Raw genomic sequence first — 21280 nt, forward strand, 5'->3', positions numbered from 1 at the left:
GATATGCTGATGTTATGGAAGGAACTTTAAGGCAAAGAAAGTCATTTACATTGGTGCACACATGGCAAGGTAATGAGACATCCTCAAGGTTGCCCTAACAGGTGATAGTTTCTTCCCACTCCTGCACCAGCCACTGGACAACATATTGGCAAAAAGCAATGCACTGTAACTTCCTGGTTTGTTCACTGCCTTTTTGAACAAGATCCTGCTTTTCCTTTTGGGCAAAAGCTTCAGGCTAATATCCTCCAACCAGCAAAGTCCTAAAGCAAAGGATTACCACACATCTAACACACAAAAGAGTTATCTTTATACCCAAACTTGGGGACTGCAAACACACAAGGAGGAGGGCAAGCTCTGAGGGAGCACACTGATAAAGAAAAGACATGCAAGCAGACATGCTGCAGATGACATAGAGACAAGCAGACAGCCATGCTGGAAAACACAATGGCACCATACTCATGGCCAGCACCCCAAGCTGGCTGCAGCCTGTATCACTTTGAACACACTGGGACCAAGTAATTCCCTTCCTTTGTCCAGATGCCAGGAATAGGCCTGCATTGCCATCCATGCACCAAGAGAAAGAAACACCTCAATCATGAGTGCCCACGAGTGCCATAGCATGTGGCTATGATCCCCACAAACAAGAGTGAACTCTATACTTGAGGCATGCCTGCCCCAGTTTCAGTAGTTTATGTGTGCACTGGGTTATGTTCAAAAAAGTTTTTATTATTTACAGTTCCTTGGTGGAAAAAAAATCATAAAATCTTTGCAGAAAACAAGATCCTATTACCAAGGGGTATATACATTTTCCTCCATTACACATAGCCTCAGAGTAAGAACACAGCACATCCCTGATCCTTCATCAATGACCAATTACAGCATGTAGCCAGGGAAGACTCTCTGGCTGTTCATGATGTTCAGAAGGTCTCTGAACTACCACTTCCCAGCATTATTGAGTACTCTCTCCATTTGTTTCCACAGATATTGTGTAAAATGCCTCAAACCCCTGTCATACAAAGCAGGTATTGCCCGGCAGTGGCCAGCTTCATCATCAGGCATCTCCACCTTCTCTTCAGTCTTCAAAATGCACGTTCCACTCACATTGTACAGTCCTCACTTTTGCATTGTGTGGACTTGAGGATCCTGTAAGGGGAGCAGATTGAGAATTTGGGGTGAGATCCTGACCATGTGAAGGCCATGCTGGATATAGCTGAACTGGTCCTTTTCTATCCAAACATCCAGTAAAAATCTGTATAAGCTAGATATGTAGAAGGTAAGTTGGATCTCCTGGAGGAATCACAGCATCATTAATGCCCACGGCAGTTCTGGCAGCCAGGCATCCCTGTTTCATTGCAGAAAACAATCTAGAGTTTCAACAGATCTTGGCATCAGGACTTTCCCATGTCACTTTACATCAGCTCTGGTGAGCTTTCCATGGTGACCGACCAAGTCTTGCAGCACTCTGAGGCCCCATATTGAGGAAAGGGGACAGACATATGGGTCTTACCCATGATCCCAACAACTGGAGACCCCCACCCATACACATTCATTAGTAACCTCTTGTGCATTGTCAGACTTAATAATCAGGGTGCAGCATCCCCTCAAGACCACCCCGCATGTCTACGACAATAATTTTGACCATTTATCTGATGCTACCAAACAGGCCAATAGCAACCAGTGGTGTTGAGCTACCAGAGAGTGAAGGCTGTATGCTTCTCCATTCTTAGGGGAATTTATGCAGTGTTGTGCCACTGCTGCTCTGAATGAACACTGTGCAGGTGTCTATGAATGTGGCTTTTGACATCCTGAAGTTTTGCTGCCACTGCAGATCATCCCAGGTTTGCATCACTATCCTTTCCCAACAGGCAGTGGTACTTGGCCACATCCAAAGACAGCTGGCCAATTAGTAAACTGCTCCAAGAAAGGTTATGCAGAAGTGATTCCTCTCTTCCATTCACATCTTCCTTGACTCATAAGGTCCACAAGGATTCAACAATATCATGACTGTCTCCCAAGGTGTGTACGAACATCAGCTTATTTGCACTATGGACTATCAGGAAAGCAATGCTCAGCAGTGTTGCCTCCATACTGCTTCTGCAAGTGGCTTGAAAACAATCTTAGCTTCCAAAGCCCAATAAATGATAAGATGACAAGAAAAAAATCCTAGGACGTGGCTACTGTGCTCCCAGACTGCCAACATTTCCGTGGCTTGTGGGAGCTACCCCCCGTGCAGCATGAGAAGAATCCCAGAATGCACTTCCCAGAATGCACGGGTCTCGTGCTCAGAACATGCACTTTATATTGTAAAAGTGCAGCACTGTGTGGACACAAGGGCTGAAAAGGATAGTAGCTTAAGCTATGATAGACTCAGAGGGTTGAAAGGGACTTTAAGTCACCTGCACCCCAACAGATGCACATCCAGCCTTTTCTCAAAAACCTCTAATGAAGAAAACTTCCTGATGTCCCTAGGTATCTCATTCCACTGGCCTGCTGTCCCTAGAGTGAGAGAGTCTGATTCTGGTTTCATAACCAGCAGCATGGTCCTAATACATCTCAGCCGCTGTGTGTACATACTGCTTTTAGAAGAGTTACTGCTGGTTAGCTAAGGTAGAGAAACAGAGTAGCTGAAATAATTGCAAGTGCAGACCAAATCTTAATCACCTCTCATCAAAGTGTTTATGGCTTTTCTCTTGTGTGTGAAGCCTCTGCAGTGTTAACCAGGGAGGAGCTTTCACTGAGGCATTTCCTAATGTCAGGCTTTGTGTCAGGTTTTTCTTTCATGTGGATCCGATGATGGGAGTTCAGGTGCGAGCGGCTGCTGAAGGTCTTCTCACACTGCGGGCATTTGTAAGGCCTCTCCCCCGTGTGGATTCTCTCGTGGATGATGAGAGCTGATTTGACCCGGCACCGTTTCCTACAGTACAGGCATTTGTATGGCTTTTCTCCTGTGTGGGTTCTCTGATGCGTTATAAGGTGTGAAGAGCAAGTGAAGTTCTTCTCGCAGACGGGGCAGTTGTAAGGTCTCTCCCCGGTGTGGATTCTCTGGTGGACAATCAGGGCTGAGCTGTCACTGGATCTCTTCCCACAGTCAGGGCACTTGTAGGGCTTCTCCCCAGTGTGCAGCCTCTGGTGTCTGATCAGGTCTGAGCTCTGATTGAAGCTTTTCCCGCACTCTGGGCATTTATAGGGTTTCTCCCCTGTGTGGATTCTCTGGTGTTTAATAAAGGTGGAGTTCGCTGTGAAGCTTTTCCCACATTCAGGGCATTTGTAGGGTCTCTCACCTGTGTGGATTCTCAGGTGGGTCATGAGGTTTGGGCTCTGGTTGAAGCTCTTCCCACACTCTGGGCAGGTATAGGGTTTCACACCCGTGTGGATTCGCTGGTGTATAATAAGGTGTGAACGGCTGCTGAAGCTTTTCCCACACTGGCTGCACGTGCTTTCTTTCTCCCCCATGTGGATTCTCTGCATTCTGGGGCCCTTGAAGGGCTTTTGACCTTTCGCACAGGGAAGGGATTTCCCCACTTTCTTCACCGGATGCTTTCCCAGTTCCCTCTCTGTGCTGCACTGGCCTCCACGGGATTGTTTCTGCTTAGTGTTGCAGCAAACATTCCCTTTGCATTTTCCCAGTGCTGTCCCACGTGGTTCTCCGTGCTCAGGATGGGTGGGTTGAGAACTCTCCTCCCCATTCTCAGTTTTGATCCCATCACCTGCCGGGATAAAGAACAGATCATGATTTGAGTCATTCCTTGTTTCGGGAGGGAGTGACAAGCTAGAGAGAAAAATTTAGGAAGAAAAATTGCAAGAGTCTTGGGGAACGAACCCAATTGAATCTCCCCAAATCCTCCTCCAGAAGGGGTTGGGGAACAATTCAGCTCCCACATCAGGGAGGGCCCCAATTTGATCTCCTCAGACCATCTGAACACTGCTGAGAAAGGAAAAGTTCATAAGCAGGGAGCCAAGCATCAATCAGAATGGGTAGGACACCCCTGGGTCTTGTCCAGCCTCAAGGTGTGACACCTGCTGGGTACAGTCCATCCCTAAGGGAGCTCAAAGGCTCTCTGTGGGAATCCCACCCATTTCCATCATTCACCAATGGCTACTGAGTGGGTTGAACCAAAACCTTACCTGGATTGAGCATACCTGGGATTTTCCTTCCTTCTGAGCCCTGTAGGCCTGGGATCCATGGATCTTTTCCCTGTTCTAGCTGGGAGATCACTTCAGGTTTGGGAATTGGAAATCCTGCTTTAGAAAAAAGCAAGTACATGGGATCAGGCTGAATTGTTCATGTGATTGTTCAAGTTCCATGACTGGAATCCGTGATTATCACAAATTAGAAGCTTAAATCAATGGGGATGTAGACAGCAGAGAGCACCTAGGATCTACAAACCTCAAGCCATGTGCTGGAACAGCCCATGTAAGTAATAAGGGGCCCAATGGGCAGCAGAGCAGGGGGACACCAAACACATCCAGCAGAGGGCTTAAGTGTCTCTATACTAATACTAGGAGCATGGGGAACAAGTAGGAGGAAATCACATTCCTGCTTGCAAACAAAAACTTCAGCTTGGTTGGGCTAACTGAGACCTGGTGGGACACTACCCACGATTGGGCTGTACCCAAGGACACTACCCACAATTGAGGGCTGTAGCTTGCACAGGCAGGACAGAGTAGGGAAGAAAGGGATGGGGGGTGTTGCTCTCTATGTCAAGGAGCAATATACATCTTCTATAACCAAGATGGGATCAGAGGAGGGGCAAATTGAGGTAATTTGGGTCAGAATACAAAGGGGTCAGAGGGAAAAGAATTTGGTAGTGGAGGTCTGCTACAGACCACCACATCAGGAAGATGAGCTGGACCTGAAATTCTCAAGGTAGCTCTCAGGCCGTATGGTCAAGGGACACAGTTGTCAGTCAGCTAGATACCACTGTTCACATAGGTTCTTAACCCGCATACAAGACCTTCACCTAACCCAGGAGGTATACAGTCCCACTAGAGGAAATGCTTTGCTGGACTTAGTGTTGGCCATAGGGGACGAGCTGGAGGGGGATTTGCAGATACAAGGTAACCTAGGGAACGGTGACCATCAATTGATTGAATTCACTATCCAGCGTGGGGTGGGAAAAGAAAACCAGGAGGGCAGAAGTGCCAGATTTCAGAAAGGATAACTTCAGTGTGCTCAGGAGATTAGTTAGTGAGGCACTGAAGAACAGGAGCACTGGTGAGATGGAAGTCCAGGAAGAGCGGTCGTTCCTAAAGGGAACAATCCTACAGACGCAGAAGGAGACAATCCCATTGCACAGGAAAGGGGGCGAAGGGGTCAAGAAACCCTCTTGGCTGAACTGGGAAATCCAGGAAAAAATAGGGGCAAAAGAAGAGGCATACAGGCTGTGGGTAGCAGGCGACAGCTACCAAGAAGGAGTGCACCTACTTGGCCTGCACGTGCAGGGAGGCAGTTAGAAAGGCCAAAGCAACAATGGAACTTAGGCTGGCAACAAAAATTAAAGACGACAGTAAGTCCTTCTTCAGGTGCATAGGGAGTAAAAAGAAGGCGCAGGCTAGCACAAGGCCCCTAAGGATAAACAAAAGCAATTAGTGACACATTGGGGAGGGGGACGGGGGGACAAAGCTGAGCTCTTCAGTGAGTTTTTTGCTTCGGTATTCCTTAAACATGGAGCAAAACAAATTTCCCAACTGGTTCATTGACTGCCACAAGGGGGACTCCAGCTCACTAACTGTTAGTGCCTACTTAATGCAGAGACACTTGGAAGGACTGGATGTGTTTAAGTCAGCAGGCCCGGATGATCTTCATTCAAAGGTGTTAAAGGATTTTTTCAGTGTCATAGCAGAGCCATTGGTACAGCTGTTTGAGCATTCATGGTGCTTGGGTCAGGTCCTAGAGGACTGGAAAAGGGCCAATGTGGTCCCTATTTTCAAGAAGAGGAGGAACAAGGCTCTGGGTAGCTACAGGCCGGTTAGTTTTGCCTCTATCCTTGGGAAAACCTTTGAAAAAATTATTAAGGATCACATTTGTGGGAGTCCAGCAGGAAAAATAATGCTGAAGGGCAACCAGCATGGATTTGTAGCAGGTAGATCCTGCCTGGCTAACCTTGTTTCTTTTTATGACCAGGTTACAAAATGCTTAGACGCAGGAGTTGAGGTAGGTGATATTTACTTGGATTTTAAGAAGGCCTTCGATACAGTATCTCATCCTATTCTTATAAATAAATTGAGGGGCTGCAATGTAGATGACTACATGGACAGGCGGGTGGCTAATTGGCTTAGGGATTGCACCCAGAGAGTAGTAGTAGATGGGTCAGTATGGAAAGATGTGGGCAGTGGAGTCCCACAGGGTTTGGTCCTTGGACCTGTGCTGTTCAATGTCTTCATCAGTGACCTGAAGGAGGACATGGAGAGCACTCTGTCCAAATTTGCAGATGATACTAAATTATGGGGTAGAGTTAACACACTAAAGGGTAGGGAACGGATCCAGGCGGATCTGGACAGGTTGGAAAAGTGGGCAGAACACAATAGGATGCAGTTCAACAAAGACAAGTACAAAGTGCTGCACTTAGGGCAAAGGAATACTCAACCCACTTACAGGTGGGGGGAGGACAGCACAGAAGCAGAAAGGGATCTTGGAGTCTTTGTTGACACCAAGATGAACATGAGTCATCAATGTGATGAAATGATCAGTAAAGCTAACCACACTTTATCATGCATTAGCAGATGCATGATGAACAGGTCCAGGGAGGTGATACTTCCCCTCTATGTGGCACTTGTCAGACCGCAGTTGGAGTACTGTGTTCAGTTTTGGGCACCGTCCTTCAAAAGGGATGTGTGCAACCTCAAGAGGGTCCAGAGGAGAGCCACTCATATGGTTAAGGGCCTGCAGGCTAAGCCCTATGAGGAGAGACTGAGGGACCTGGATCTCTTCAGCCTCCGCAAGAAACGGCTGAGAGGGGATCTTGTGGCCGCCTACAAATTCATTGGGGGTGTGTGTGTGTGTGTGTGGGGGGGGGGGGGGGGCAGCAAGGAACAGGAGATGCTTTGTTTACCAGGGTACCCCTCAGAGTAACCAGGAACAACGACCACAAACTGGCAGAGAGCAGATTCAGGTTAGACATCAGGAAGAACGTCTTCACGGTAAGGGTGGCCAGAATCTGGAATGGGTTTCCAGGGGAGGTGGTGCTCTCCCCTACCCTGGGGGTCTTTAAGAGGAGGCTAGACATGCACTTGGCTGGGGTCATCTGACCCCAGTGCTCTTTACTGCCCAGGGCAGCGGGTTGGACTCGATGATTTACTGAGGTCTCTTCCTACCCTAATATCTATGAATCTGTGAATCTCTGAAACTTACATGGTGCCTTTAACAGTGAAATTAATGGGACTTAGCAAATGGCTTGTGGTATTTGCATGCTTTAAATGGGTGTCCACATTATCAAGGGGTGTCTTAAGTGCCTTATAGTGTATGAGGCTCCTTGGTGCTGCGCTTCTCATCATTCTCTCATATACAGGCAGTCCTCGACTCACAACGTTTCAAGTTACAACAGTTCACACTTACAACATTGTTGCAGGGCACTAAGGTGCCTGCTCCTATAAGAGCAGAAACTGCCTAGGGAGAGGGCCATAAGAGCCAGACAGAAGCCCACAGGTGCAGGTTACTATGGCAACAGGTTAATGAGTAAATTAGCCTGCACCTGCACCCGGCCAGCTGACCAGAAGAGGCAGGGCCCTGGGCAAATATAAACCCCATGGCTGGGACTAGAGGTTTAGTTCTCTGTCAGCAGCCAAGGGGGAAGGAGCTCTCAGAGAAGAAGCTCACCAGAGAGGCTTGGCTGCCTGTTCTACTCCGGGTAGGATTAAAGGGCTCCAGGAGCTCACCAGAGACCCTGGGTTATAAGGCACTTAGTGCTGGGAGAAGTTTGATGTTTTAAAGGGTCCGCCACAATCCACTGGCTGGGGAATTGGCTCTGTGGTCAGACCCAGAGGGTGGTGGTTGACGGAAGTCAATCATCATGGTATCCTGTGACCAGTGGGGTCCCCCAAGGCTTTGTCCTTGGACCTATGTTGTTCAACATCTTCATTAATGACGTGGACATTGGAGTCAGAAGTTGACTGGCCAAGTTCGCTGATGATACTGAACTCTGAGGTAAAGCATCCACACCTGAAGACAGGAGGGCGATCCAGGCTGACCTTGACAGGCTCAAGAATTGGGCGGACGAGAACCTGATGGTGTTTAACACTGAAAAATGCAAGGTTCTCCACCTTGGGAGGAAAAACCTGCAGCATCCTTATAGGCTCGGCAGTGCTATACTGGCTAGCACTATGGATGAAAGGGACTTGGGGGTCATGATTGACCACAAGATGAATATGAGCCTTCAGTGTGATGCTGTGGCCAGTAAAGCAAGCAAAATGCTGGCTTGCATCCACAGATGCTTCTCAAGCAAATCCCAGGACGTCATTCTCCCCTTGTATTTGGCCTTGGTGAGGCCACAGCTGGAGTACTGCATCCAGTTTTGGGCTCCACAATTCAAAAAGGATGTGGAGAAGCTTGAGAGAGTCCAGAGGAGAGCCACGCACATGATCAGAGGTCAGGAAAACAGACCTTATGACAACAGGCTGAGAGCTATGGGGCTCTTTAGCCTGGAAAAGCGCAGGCTCAGGGGTGATCTGATGGCCACCTATAAGTTTATCAGGGGTGTTCACCAGGACCTGGGGGAATGATTGTTCACCAGAGCGCCCCAAGGGATGTCAAGGTTGAACAGTTATAAACTACTGCAAGACCGTTTCAGGCTGGACATAAGGAAGAATTTCTTTACTGTCTGAGCCCCCAAGGTCTGGAATAGTCTGCCACTGGAGGTGGCTCATGCACCTACATTGAACACCTTCCAGAGTAAATTGGATGCTTATCTTGCTGGGACCTTATGACCCCAGCTGACTTCCTGCCCCTTGGGCAGGGGGCTGGACTCGATGATCTTCCGAGGTCCCTTCCAGCCCTAATGTCTATGAAATCTATGAAAGGGACAGAGCACACCCTGAACTGCTTATATTATGTTATAGCCCAAGGGCTCAGATTTTCAGTTGCTGTTTTACTGGTGGATTGGGCTGAGGCTATTGGGGAACGAGGAGGCCTCACCGGGGGCCCACGACAGTGTGGGGACCCCAGTACCAGTGAAGGGCATGGGGATAAGGGGGTGAGCAGACCCCAGTGCCAGTGTGGGGTGCAGAGACAGGGCTGTGGAGAGCCCAGTCCCAGTGAGGGCACAGACAGGGCTGTGGAGAGCCCAGTGAAGACAAGGAGCCAAGCTATAGCAAGGCCCAGCAGAGACAATGTGAATACCACCTGCAAGACTGGGGCCGTGGTACAGGGGTAGTTTTGGAGCCACGCATCTAGCCCATAAGGTTGAGGGTGTCCTGTGAGTCATCCATTTTGAAGCGGGATGCCAAAGGGGTCTAGGAACCCACAGGATTCAGTGGGGTCCAGCAGGACAGTGTCCAGAATACAAACTTGAGGGCAGCCTCCCAATTTACTAAAATTACCAGCAAGACGTGGCGGATGACAAAGAAGGTGCCTGTTGGGCAGGATCGGCACGGTCAGTGAGCCCTAGCGGGTATCATGGCCATCCCTGGGGACCCCATCCCGTGATAAACGTTTATAAATTGACACCCTGTTTTGACTTTGTCACGTAAGTTTTGACTTTACAACGCTTGATCCGATGCGATGCCACGCCAGCGAACAAGTTCACTGCGTCACTCATCTCCCTGGAGAACATCTGTCCAAACTTCCTTGGATACTTTCTTTAAGACAGCAGACAAGACTCCAGAAAAACCTGCAGCCAAGGCTCCTGAGAAGACTCCAGCCAAGAGCCCTTCAAAAAATCCAACCAAGAGCCTTTCAAAAAGTCCAGCAAAGTCACCTCAAAGAAGTCCTTCCAAATCAATCTGATTGCTATTTACAATATAAATACTTTAATGTAGCTATATTACTCATCTATAATTGATCGAGTACAAAATACTGGGGTATTTTTGGTGAAAATAGGGTATGGGGCCTTGGTTCAGGAGCCAATCCCCCATTTATAATATTGTTTCTTATGAGAAAATTGGTTCTGAGTTACAATGTTTCAACTTAAGACCCTGTTTTCAGGAACCAATTGTGTCCAAGTCCGAGGACTGCCTGCATGCACAAGAGGAGATGAGCCCTATAAAGTTTAAGGGACCAAGAAAAAACACCAAACAGCGATTTTTTTTTATTTTTTTTTCAGAGACACTCCCTGCTCTGCTTCTAAAATGCAAGGGGTCAGGAATCCTTACCGAGTGAGGCCACTGTCTCATAATGCTCCAGCATGACATCTCTGTAGAGGGCCCTCTGACTGGGGTCCAGCAGAGCCCACTGCTCCTTGGTGAAATACACAGCGACATCTTCAAAGGTCACCAGCTCCTGAAAACGGTAAGTGTTCCCACTCAGTCCCTTTTGCCACAGTCACTGTCCCACCATTTAGGGTGGAAGAGGTCCAAAAAATAAAAGCACTGTGAAGGACAGAGGAGGATCCCAGCCTATTCAGGGCTTCCAGCAGACATCATGGTATGGGGAGAAAAAAGAGAGCCCCTAGTCCCTGCCATCAGAGAGGTGAGGGAAGGGCCCTTCTGATTTATCACACACCTGGCAGCCAGAGGAAAGCAAAGGTAGGTTCCAGGGACATAAAGGAATCCCAACAGATTTCCCATTCACAGCAGCTGGATGTTAAGGGATACTCTTTATCCTCCAGACTTCATCGGTGGAGGCCCCTTCATGCACACCTTTGCATCTTTACTGCCTTTCTTCCCTCCTGAGATAAACCCTTTGACAATATCAAAAACTCTCCTACCTGAGCTGGCCCCACTGCTTCCTTCCTCTGTCCCCCTGAAGAATGGGATGATCCAGGACAAAGTATGGACATTATTTTGCAACCTGTCAGGGTAAGAAAGGCAATTTCAGGGTATGAAAGGAGATTTCAGAACATCTTCTTCATTTAGCACCCCAAATCCCTCCAGGCCATCCCACAGACATGTTTAGATCCTGATGCTGGGAAAAGGCTTGCTCACTTCAATACACCACAGACCCAGCCCCTTCTACCAGGACTGACCCCACCAAGACCTTTTTAACATCCTGTGCCTAAATAAATGTGAGGTTCCTGGAACAGATGTATTAGGCTTAGGTTCATATTCTTTATACATTGAAACCATTTTGAGTATGTGTTAGTGTATATGAGAGAAATTTGCAGCTGCAGTTTTAAGATTAAATTTGGGCAGCTGTAATTGAAATCAAACAGGCCCTGAAATATTCATACTATGTGCTGCAGCTGCAGGCAGATGGGGTCTTGGTCTAAAAAAGCTACTAAAGAGGTCTGGATTCCCAGAATAAAGCAAGTTCCCCTCCTTAAAAATCTGAGGCATGCCAGAAAGGATGTAATGCAGATGCAAGAAGAGAGCTGAATATAAGGAGCCACTTCGACGGATTTCTCCTGATACTCAATACTTTGAGAGAAAAGGCAAAATATAGGAGGAAATTAAATTACATTTTGATAATTAGAGCTAAAACAGCACAGACCTGAAGAAGAATGCACTATATTCCAAAGCTTGTCTAAGTCTTTCCTAAAGCACAGAGACCTAGTTATCTGTGTTAATCTGAAGGCTTCTAAGTCTATCCTAACCGTGTAGTTGGTCCAATTAAAGATATCACCCAACAACACCTTGCCATCAAGAGCATGGACATTTATAAGGGATCTTATATTAATATATTATCCTTGCAATTCCATTACAGACAAACAGAGAAATGCTATCACATTAAATGTAATGCCTGGCAAACTCCTCTGAAAACCCAGGGGCAGAAAGAGCTTTGATTCATCATGCACTTTCTAATTCTCCTACGCTCCACAGACTGTTCAGGGAGAATTATAGTGCTCAAGGGATGAACTTATAGCACAAACCATGTAAGAGAGGGGTGTCAAAATATATCCCACAGGCCACATACGGTCCACAGAAACCAATCATCAAGCCCCCTGTGCTTTGCTGCCCGTGGATCTCAGAGTTGACCCACAGGCATGTGGTGTGTGCAGAGGGCCTCACATGCTGTGTATGGCACCTGCTTCCAGCCACTCTGGGACTGCGCGTCTGCTCAATGCCAGATCCAGCACATATCCCTGAGTGGCCAATGAGGTCCTAAAGTGGGCAGTACAGTTGTGGAGCAGGTGGCCAGTTCTGGAGCTGCAGGTGCAGGTGCTCTGATGCTTGCAGTGCCCACTCCAGGTTCTCTGGGACACATGCTGGATCCTGCATGGAGCAAATCTGTGCTGAAGCACATGCACACATGCAATATGGTCCCTGGGGGTGCAGCAGGTGTTGCAGGGGCCTGGAGTGGGTGTTGCACATGGTGTGGTCTCTGATCACCTGTTTTGGGACATGCATAGCACACTGCACCCACACTGGGACACTTTTTTTTTAAAATAAATTTTTCATGTTCCAAGCCAAATCAGCCAAATCCATTCCAAATCCGTGAGTCAGTCCAGAACCATAAGTGGCCCTACAACTCGCAAACATCCTCCACCCCCACCAGGGGCTTCAGATATTTCCAAAGTCTTTTGGTGGGCATCCTACATGCAGGCCCAAGCCTGGAGGCTTGGGGTTCAGATGCCCCCAAGTTTCACCTGCCCTCAGCCATATGGCTGCAGAAGCAAGCTACGAAGGAGTCAGTGGGCTTTAAGCCCCAACACCTCTGTGGGTGCTAAACCACACCAGAAGAACAGTTATCCCCAGGAACGCTTAAGAAAACTGCCTTCATGGACCCAAATACATGGTATTTCCCCACATGCTGGACCTGGTATGCATATACAGAACCAATCTGTGGGCCTGACCTACACTACTCGTCCTGTCAGCAGGGTCAGATGAGTTTAACATCCTGGATGTAACTCAGGGGTAACTCAAGCAGCTATTTAGAGGGAGCAAAAAGCTCCAGCCATTTGTCAACTCCTATTGATTTCATATTAAAAGTGTGACTAAAAGTGAATGAAGCAAGCCTGCTATGTCTCTGGAATGCTGTAGGCTTAGCAAGTATTTTCCCATTAGCACCTTGCCTATGGAGGGACCATATTGTAATTTATAGTCTCAGCTAAATCAATCAATCAATCAATCAAGGAGCTGCTTGCACTTTGTTGGGCAACTTCCTCAGCCCCTTAATTTTCTGGTTTGTGCTGTGTTTTGTTGCACACCACAGTCCAAAGTTTCAAGCTCCCCTTCCTATGGTAGCAGAACACACTCTCCTTCGCAGGCAGGGCCATGTCACTCCTGCAGTGCAGAGTAAGGCTTCTGCTACTACTTGGCAGCCAGTTGATGGGTTTGCAAAATTAGCTGACACTGGTCAAGTGCCTCAGTTCCAGATAAACCTGTTGCATGGCTTAAACTGCTTTAAAAGAAGAAGAAGAAAATCTTTTCCAGACCTTTTAAAATGAAGGTAAGGGAGCAAAACATTACAAATCAAATGGTTCTGTTTTCTTTTTTTGCGGGGCACCTTTAAAATCTTGGGTGCATCAGCTTCTTTTAACTCCTGCTCAGCTGCTGTCAAGATTAGGCTAAAGGTGGTAGGATACAGAAGATTTCTTTCCAGCACAGCGCTATTTCTAGTTAATGATGTTAATAAATAAAATGCTTATGGAAAGCGGAAAGTGCTAACATAAGGGACTATAACAAACACCTTCAGGAATGAAAAATTACAGGATTGTCATCCTCTCCTCACCAAAAAAACCCTCCATCATTATTTAAAATGCAGTATAAAGTCCTGGGTATTACTAGAACTAAAGACTTTGGAGAAGCACAAAACAACTGCCAAAGAGCTGGTGAATTTGGGATCTGTTGGCTCCACCCATAGACTAGTGTATGTGTTCAGATCAGTAAAATCAAGAGGGCCCTCATGGATGGATGTGCATCATTTCTGTGGGTGTCAAGTTATTCACTGGGGGAAGGGAGGCAGCACAGAAATGCCAGTGTAAATTCATGCATTCGAAGCCTATCAGGGAAATTTACTCAGCTCTGGACATGGAAGAGACCACACCGCTTAGCTCTAAAGTGGTTGGTAATTTTCCAGACTAAGAATTACCACCCTCCCCTCTCCTCTGAATCGCTTGCTCTTCTCCTCTCCATGCTAGTGCTGTTCTTAGGAGCGATGCTCATGACAGAGGTCCCTAGTGTCCTCAGTGCTATACAGACCCAATAAAAATTGCAGTCTCTGTCCTGCAGAGCTAACTATCTCAGCATGAGTCGAGAGGTAACAGCTGAATACAGACAGGGAAGCACAAGAAACTATTAAATGGATCAACAGGCTGCAGTTTGAGCATCACCCTAACTCAGTGGGGGCCAACCTTTTTGGCAAGTGTGCCACAAGCTAAGTCCTGCACCCTCCCTGAGTGCTATTCTGCTTCCCTTCCCCAACCTGCTCTGTTGCTCTGCTTTCTGCTCTGTCACATGCTCCCTGACCAATCTGCTGCTCTACTTTCTGTTCCCTGCCCTATCTGCTGCTCTTCTCCCTGGTCCCTACTAGATCTGCCACATGCCACGGGTTGGCCACCCCTGCCATAGCTGATGTCCAGTATTCTGTAGGCATCACAACAAGGGAAAATTTTAAGGAGGGACTGGAAGGACACTAGCAAGGTAACTGTGCAGATGTTACCAGGGAGCTCTGCCTAAGCATGAGGGGCAGCATGGGAGAAAGTAGGAACATGCTTGTTTGAAAACGTAGTAGGTGGGCAATGGAGACTGGCAGTGGGCTCACCAAAGGCAGGAGCTGACCTCTGAGTGCTGAACAAAATGATGATGAGTGGAGTAACCGCAGGAAGGAAGAACTTTGAAAGTGAAGAGAAGCAGGGGACGTTGGATGTGACAGAGAAGGGGAGCCTGTGAAGGAGGCGTGGAGAGGGCAAAGCAACACACTAGGGAAATAATTTTGGCTGCAGTGTTCTGGATGGGTATCAGTGCACAGAAATGGTGACAGCCACTACATTTCATATTCTCTCTCCACCCCCTACCCCTGCGTTTAAGCTTGTCCCCGCATTATGTTTCACCAGTTCCCCTTCTGATAACTCTGCTTCCCAGAGACGCAAAGGAGGAACCCTCCATAGGAACCATTCATGGACCCCTTGCAGCCCCTCTGAACTATTCCCTTCCTCTCTGCCAATCTACACACCCTCATTCTGCTCACTGGGTGCATCTACATGTTCACTAACGCACCTTAGATACTGCACATATAGTTTACTATTTCCTTAATAAAGGACTAAATGCGCAGTACCTAAAGTTACTGTGTAGTAGTGCTGGTGAACAGTATTTAGTGATGCTTACTGTGCATTAGCCTAATAACACTGCGCAGTAGGCTGTTAGCACATTTTTTGCTGTGACACACTACTGTGAAGTGTTATTAGGCCACAGTGCAGTGTCTCGTGTAGATGCATCCAGTGAGAAGCTTTCCATCACAGCAGCTTCCTTGCTGGGAAGTCAGCTCCCGTCCCTCCCAAGGGTTGCCAGGGTTGAAGCTCCGGGGCCATGTGTGCAGTGATTGCCCCAGTGCTTTCCCTAAGGTCCCGGTTACCTGTTGTTTCTGACTCAGCAGTTGGTGTGGGCAGAGGCAGGAGCAGCAGCAGAAACATTTTGTAAGAGGCTGCAGGATCCCTGCTTGTTGCTTTCTTTATTCCCCTAGACACAGCTGCTCCAACCCCTTCCCGTGTCCCTTGATACCAACCCGGGCTGCAACATGAACTGGAGCAGGGATTTTCTTTGGCTGGTTTAGCTATCCCAGAGCTGGAAATAGACCCCTGGCACCCTGGCCCTCTTCACTCTCCACAGTAGCTAGCATGACTCCCCCTTCTCTGTGGGCACCCCCCCCCCCCCCCCGCCTAGGGGTGGGTCTTTTGTCATCCATCCAACTTGAGGAGGGTTTTCTCAGCCAGAGCAGGATTTGCTGAGTGTCGTGAACGCCTTGTGAGGGGCCCCGAGGCGTAAATCAATCCCAGGGAAGGAGACCTCCTCCCCCATGTCTCACTGCACCCCCCCCCCCCCCAACTCAACCCTGGCAGGAGTATTTGCAGAGGGGCCAAGGCAGGGGGATCAGTCTGGAGGCTGCAGGACACGCTCACCTACCTGGGGTAGTTTCACCCTATTCTCCAGCCCCAGTGATGGCTAATCCGCTCCAAATCCATGGACCTGCATCCTTGAGCTCTAGGAGGAGTCAATAAAGAGCCTTTGCTGCTAACGGTACAGTATTAGAAACTGCTTCCCATCAGGATTTGCTGCTAGTAGCAAAAATGAATGTTGAAGGTGCATCATTTTCTTGGCATAAGAATCCAAAACAGACCACAGAGCTTCCCTGGCAGATTGTGCTGCTAGTGAGGGTTTTCACTACTCTCTGGTCCAGCGGTAACAAATGCCAATGGATGGTCATCATAATTTGCTACTGGAGCTCTTCATCCAGATGGAGGGTGCCTTCCCTTTCATATTTTTCCCCATTCCCTAGTTTTTATGATGTCCGTCTCTAATTGTGTTTGACCTACCCCTGGGTTTGGCACTAGCCACAGTGGTCCGTGAACAGCAATGCCATACATAGTAGATAGAAGGAGTGTGTCAGAGGCTGTGCCTTGTTTTTTGTTGTGTTGTGTTCTGCAGTTTTGACATCCAGGCTTTAGCTGCACACCCTTTAGCTGCCATGAACTGTGTGCAGTGAAACAGGGTGGAAAGCTCCAGGGATTAGCTGGAGTGGGTGTGCAGAGCTGTCCCTGCAAGTTGAAGAGAGGGGGCCAGTCTACTTCATGTCAGCACTGAGTTTTGTGCGTTGTGTCTACAGAGACACACAGAGAGGTCTTTTTACAGAGGAATAACACAGACCGTGGTTTCCAGGGCTCAGTGATGGGTAAGTAAAGGCAATAGCTAGGAAGGAACCTGCAAGGTCTGGGCTGTTTTTTGTGAAGCAGGATCACCTATACTACTCCTGGAGCATAGCCTGAGGGTTGGGACCTCCTGTTTGCTAGGATGGTACCGTACCTGAGTCTTGCCTTAGCAAAAAGAAAACTTTGCCAAACCCTGCCCTTGTTTTCTATTTCCGAAGTGCCCTGCAGCATCTGGAGGGACAGAAAGCAGTTATGTCTGCCACTGACGTACTGGAACAGGCATTCAAAGGGGCAGAATATATTTTGACTCCACATTTCCTCATTTCCAAACATTTATGTCCAGCAAATCCGCATATTCTGGAATGGGACTGGGTAGCAGTAGACAACCTTAAAGCTGAAGCTTTGAGGAAGTTATTAATTTCCTTGATTTTTAAAATAAAATAATTTCAGAGCAGTCTTATCTGTGATAGCCCACCTCTCCCCTCCACTCCCTGCAGTTCTTTTGCAGTGATGCCTGGGCTGCAGAAGATGCTGCCTGTATCTAGTCCCTTCAGACCTCTGGCATCACCTCCCCAGATCAGGGTCTTCTCTATTTTACTGCCAGTCCACAGCTTTCCTCCCAGCTGTGTGTTTCCATCCACAGGAGCCCAAAACATTGAGGAGCTGGGAAGAGGATGCAGGAACAGTGCAGAGATGATATGGAGTCACTGGGGCTGATTTTGTTGCCAGTAAAGCAACAAAAGCTATTTTCTTGTCCATGATAGACAGCATGTGTGCTTCAGCCATGTGATCAAGGTATAATAACTGCATTCAAACAGAAGGGAATTGCATGTTATGTCCTGCACACTATGGAGCAGGACATCCAGAGGCATTGATGTATAATCACCATTCAAATTGTACATGCAACCTGGAATGCTGTCACTTGGTACCATTGTTAACTGTTTCCCCAAGGCACATTTCAGCCTGACAACCCATGAGATAGCAACTGATAGAGACCCTGGCACCAGTCACAGAAGCATGGTCTATGATTGCTGATGAGAATGCCATATTTGAAGAGTTTGTCCAAGCTGATAGCAAACTTGTGACATCTGAAACACTGGCCCTCAAGAACATTGTCAGAATGGTCAATAGATCTGATGATAATGAATCTAAGAAAGGAGCCAAAGAAGAGCAGGGTAATGAAGTTTATGCTCCTGTCCCTGAGATGGTATCACACACACAGTCAGTAGGTCATTTAACCCTATATAGGCTGAAATTGCAGGTCTCCAACCCTATATAGATAGCATTCCTGAAGTGACAAATTATATTTTCATTGCTTTGGCTCATATACCAAACTTTTTACTAAACAGACCCATTTCTACTAAGCAAACAAACATAAAAAATTTGCTTAACGTTAAATACATGTTAAATGTTCTGTTATTTCAAAATTGTAAATGTGTTTTGATGTTGCATGTCTGTTCAACAGACAAGTGTTTTTATGTTAAACAAAGTGTTCCCTGTTTAAGAATATTGTATGTGCACATAAATGGCTTTCTGTACTACATGCTGTTAAAGCAATTTAAATATGTGCTTTGATTTTGCATTTCAATTAAGCAAACACAGGTAAGTTTTTAATGTTAAATGAAGCATTTTCTGGTGTTTAAAAATAGTGTGTAATAATGTAACTCATAGTAATAATTCAAAGTATTACTTTCAATGTAGTGTCAATAGGACTTTAACCACCCGTAGTCAAGAACAGTGATTTTTTTTGCTTCACATGGGCTCCTTAAGGGGTTCATCATCATGGTGAAACTTCATTGAAGCTTTTCTTATTGTCAGGGAGTCTATCAGGTTTTTTTCTCATGGATTCTCTGGTGAGCTTGAAGGCAGGAACATCTGATGAGGCTTTTCCTATGGTGACAGCATTAATAAGGTTGCCCTCCCACATAGACTGTCATGTCCAGGGTCCAGCAGAGACCGCTGTCCTTCAGTGAAACACCAGGCACCTCCCCACAAGTCACCAATTCCTGAAACGACAAGAATTTCCCTCTTGGCACTTGATGCTCTGGCCACCAATTCCACTACTCTTTGTAGGCAAAGTGCTTCAAAAAATGGAGACTTTTTACGAGAATCCCACTACCAACCTGCATGGAGCAGCCAGGAACTTGAAGCTGTGGGAAGGAAGAGAGAGCCACTAATCTGTTCCAGCAGGCAGAGAGTGGCAGGGGCCTTCCTATTAACTGATATTCCATGTTTACTTGTCAGAGGCTGATATAAAAGGGACAGTCCTGAGCAGAGTGCTTGTAGGGATCCAAACAGCTTCTCCATTCCCAGAAGCTGCCAGGCCTCCCTTGGCCAGAATAACCCTCCTCTGTTCTTCATCCACTAAAGAGCAATCACATGAGACTCTAGAAGCCAGAAGCCCTCTGTGCCCACCTGCAGCAGAATCCCAGTCCCACTGGGGAAGAAACCAATCCAGCAGCAGGCTGGCAGGGCAGGGCAGGGTCTGAAAAGCAGAAGAAATTTCATGCCCCCAGTGTGTGCAAGGGCATTGGTCCCCTGGGAATGTGTGTGTGTTGTGGGGAGGGTCTTGGCAAGGGCAGTGAAAAGGGTCCAGAAGAGTAAGGGTGGCATTCTGTGCCCTTCCTAGTCACCCACACAACCATTTTGTTGTTGTTGTCTATGTGGCATTTTTGGCAGTTATGCACTCAGAGGAATTCTCTTCCTGGACATATAGCCCTGAGTGCCTGAACAACTATGTACCTGCACATGGGCTGAGCATGCACAGTAGCAGCCAGTACCTATACACATTTTTGTTGAAAAATTATATATATCTATATATCTATATCTATATCTCTCTCTCTCTTTATATATATATATAACTTCCATCACAAACCTTTCATCACACAAGAAGAACCGTGCATGAGTTACAATAAATGTACCCATTCCCCCAGGGCCCCGCACACCTACCCATTACCCTTCCCTAACCCAATCATAGTCCCTTGGTTCAAAAAAACCCTTTTATGGTTTAAAATCTCAGTTCAATCCCTGTCCTTTTTGCTGTCAATGCCACTGTCACTGCCACTGCTGCTGATCCTGTTGCTGACCACTTCGCTGTCATCAGGTCCGGTTATGTCTCTGTCCTCATCATTCTCACTGTCCTCTTCCCCTCCCGTGGGGTCCTTGAACACCCTGTGTCAAGTGTCTCTCTTCCAGGTGGAGTTGGCTGTCTCTTTTCCATCCTATACACATACCCCTTGCAGACACATAACAGCCCTAGATGTCCAAAACTAGAGTCAAGGTGCCAGGAGATCTGGAGAGATTAGATACCTTTATTGTGCTGGGCCATGAAGGATTCAAGTGTAGAACATACCAGTGGGAGGCTGATGTAGGAGATAAGTTTGTCTGAGGGTGGGGGGGATCTTTGGCCAGCAGGGAAAAGTCAGACACACACCTGCCCCTGGACACTTTTAAAGAGTAAAGATCAATACTATGACTTGCACCTTTCCTTCCACTGTGAGTCCAAAGTGGGTGAGGTAGGTGGGGGGGAGGGGGGGGTCTGGGCTATGAGATGGGTGAGGTCTTGTTCTACCATGTTACTGACTTCATTTTTACTGCCTTCTCACACCTATTGTCTCCCATTCCCTTTGAACCTTACTGTCACGCATTTGCATATTCACAGACTTGCATTTTGCATGTTGGCTTCTACTCAGAAGAGCACACAAACACCAACACACTCTCCCTATGCCTGAAGAAGAGTGTTTGTGCCCGAAAGCTTGCAAAGAACAATTTTTCTAACTATTTAGTTGATCTAATAAAAGATATCACATCTACCCAAAGAACCTTGTCTTCATTTTTACTGGTATGCCCTGAAGGCACCCACCTTTGTTTTGATCTTAGATACAAAGATAAGACTAAAAATTCAGTTTCTTTCATAATGCAACACATCCCAGCCCAGCCCAGCCCAGCCCTGAGGCCATTTGTGTCTTCACAGTGATGCACACAGCACAGACTGTCTCCTCCCAGAGCTGACCAGCTCCAATTGGTACCTCTCTCTGAGCTGTTGCTCCAGCTCTTGCTCCTTTGGGCCACCAGCAGGGACTGAGTCTTTCCCAGCAGCCAGTGCTGAGCAGGATCTCTGTGATGTGGGTCTCTGCTGTGTAGCCAGAGCTGACCAGAACACATTGCTTTAGTCCAAGGATCAGCAACCTACTGACTGAGGAGCCAGGGGGCTTTGGCAACATTTTGGTAGCAGGGAGCTTAAGAGATGTTTCATGTTTCAATACCAGGGGGGTTCCCCTGCACCCTGGCTGGGCTGCAGGGAAAAGCTGCAGCCACAATGGCCAGGTCTGAAGTGCTGACCCACCTCAGACCTGAGTTGGGCTGTTGGCCCACTGCTCAAAAAC

General features: G+C 47.4%; 1 protein-coding gene and 1 long non-coding RNA gene across 4 annotated transcripts; one reads left to right on the forward strand and one right to left on the reverse strand.

Annotated features, from left to right (window-relative positions):
- Window positions 1–705: 705 nt before the first annotated feature.
- LOC102572472 (zinc finger protein 501-like) lies at window positions 706–15745 on the reverse strand. Of its 3 annotated transcripts, none has more exons than XM_014599903.3 (5): window positions 15605–15745; window positions 10860–10942; window positions 10306–10432; window positions 4126–4239; window positions 706–3707 (listed from the first exon to the last, which is right to left on the reverse strand). In XM_014599903.3, the coding sequence occupies exons 1-5, from the start codon at window positions 15660–15662 to the stop codon at window positions 2677–2679; spliced, it is 1413 nt and encodes a 470-aa protein (XP_014455389.1). In that variant the 5' UTR covers window positions 15663–15745; the 3' UTR covers window positions 706–2676. The 3 variants fall into 3 exon arrangements, with proteins under 3 accessions (XP_014455389.1, XP_019332976.1, XP_019332977.1); XM_019477431.2 differs by having other exon boundaries at window positions 4126–4242; XM_019477432.2 differs by having other exon boundaries at window positions 4141–4242; window positions 15605–15744.
- Window positions 15746–16074: 329 nt separating this feature from the next.
- Window positions 16075–20707, forward strand: LOC132244014 (uncharacterized). Its single transcript, XR_009455643.1, has 2 exons — window positions 16075–16266; window positions 17539–20707. It is a non-coding gene; the product is annotated as an uncharacterized LOC132244014 (long non-coding RNA).
- The last annotated feature ends 573 nt before the right edge of the window (window positions 20708–21280 follow it).

The sequence above is a fragment of the Alligator mississippiensis genome, chromosome 11 (genome assembly GCF_030867095.1).
Source record: "Alligator mississippiensis isolate rAllMis1 chromosome 11, rAllMis1, whole genome shotgun sequence".
Lineage (NCBI taxonomy): Eukaryota > Metazoa > Chordata > Crocodylia > Alligatoridae > Alligator > Alligator mississippiensis.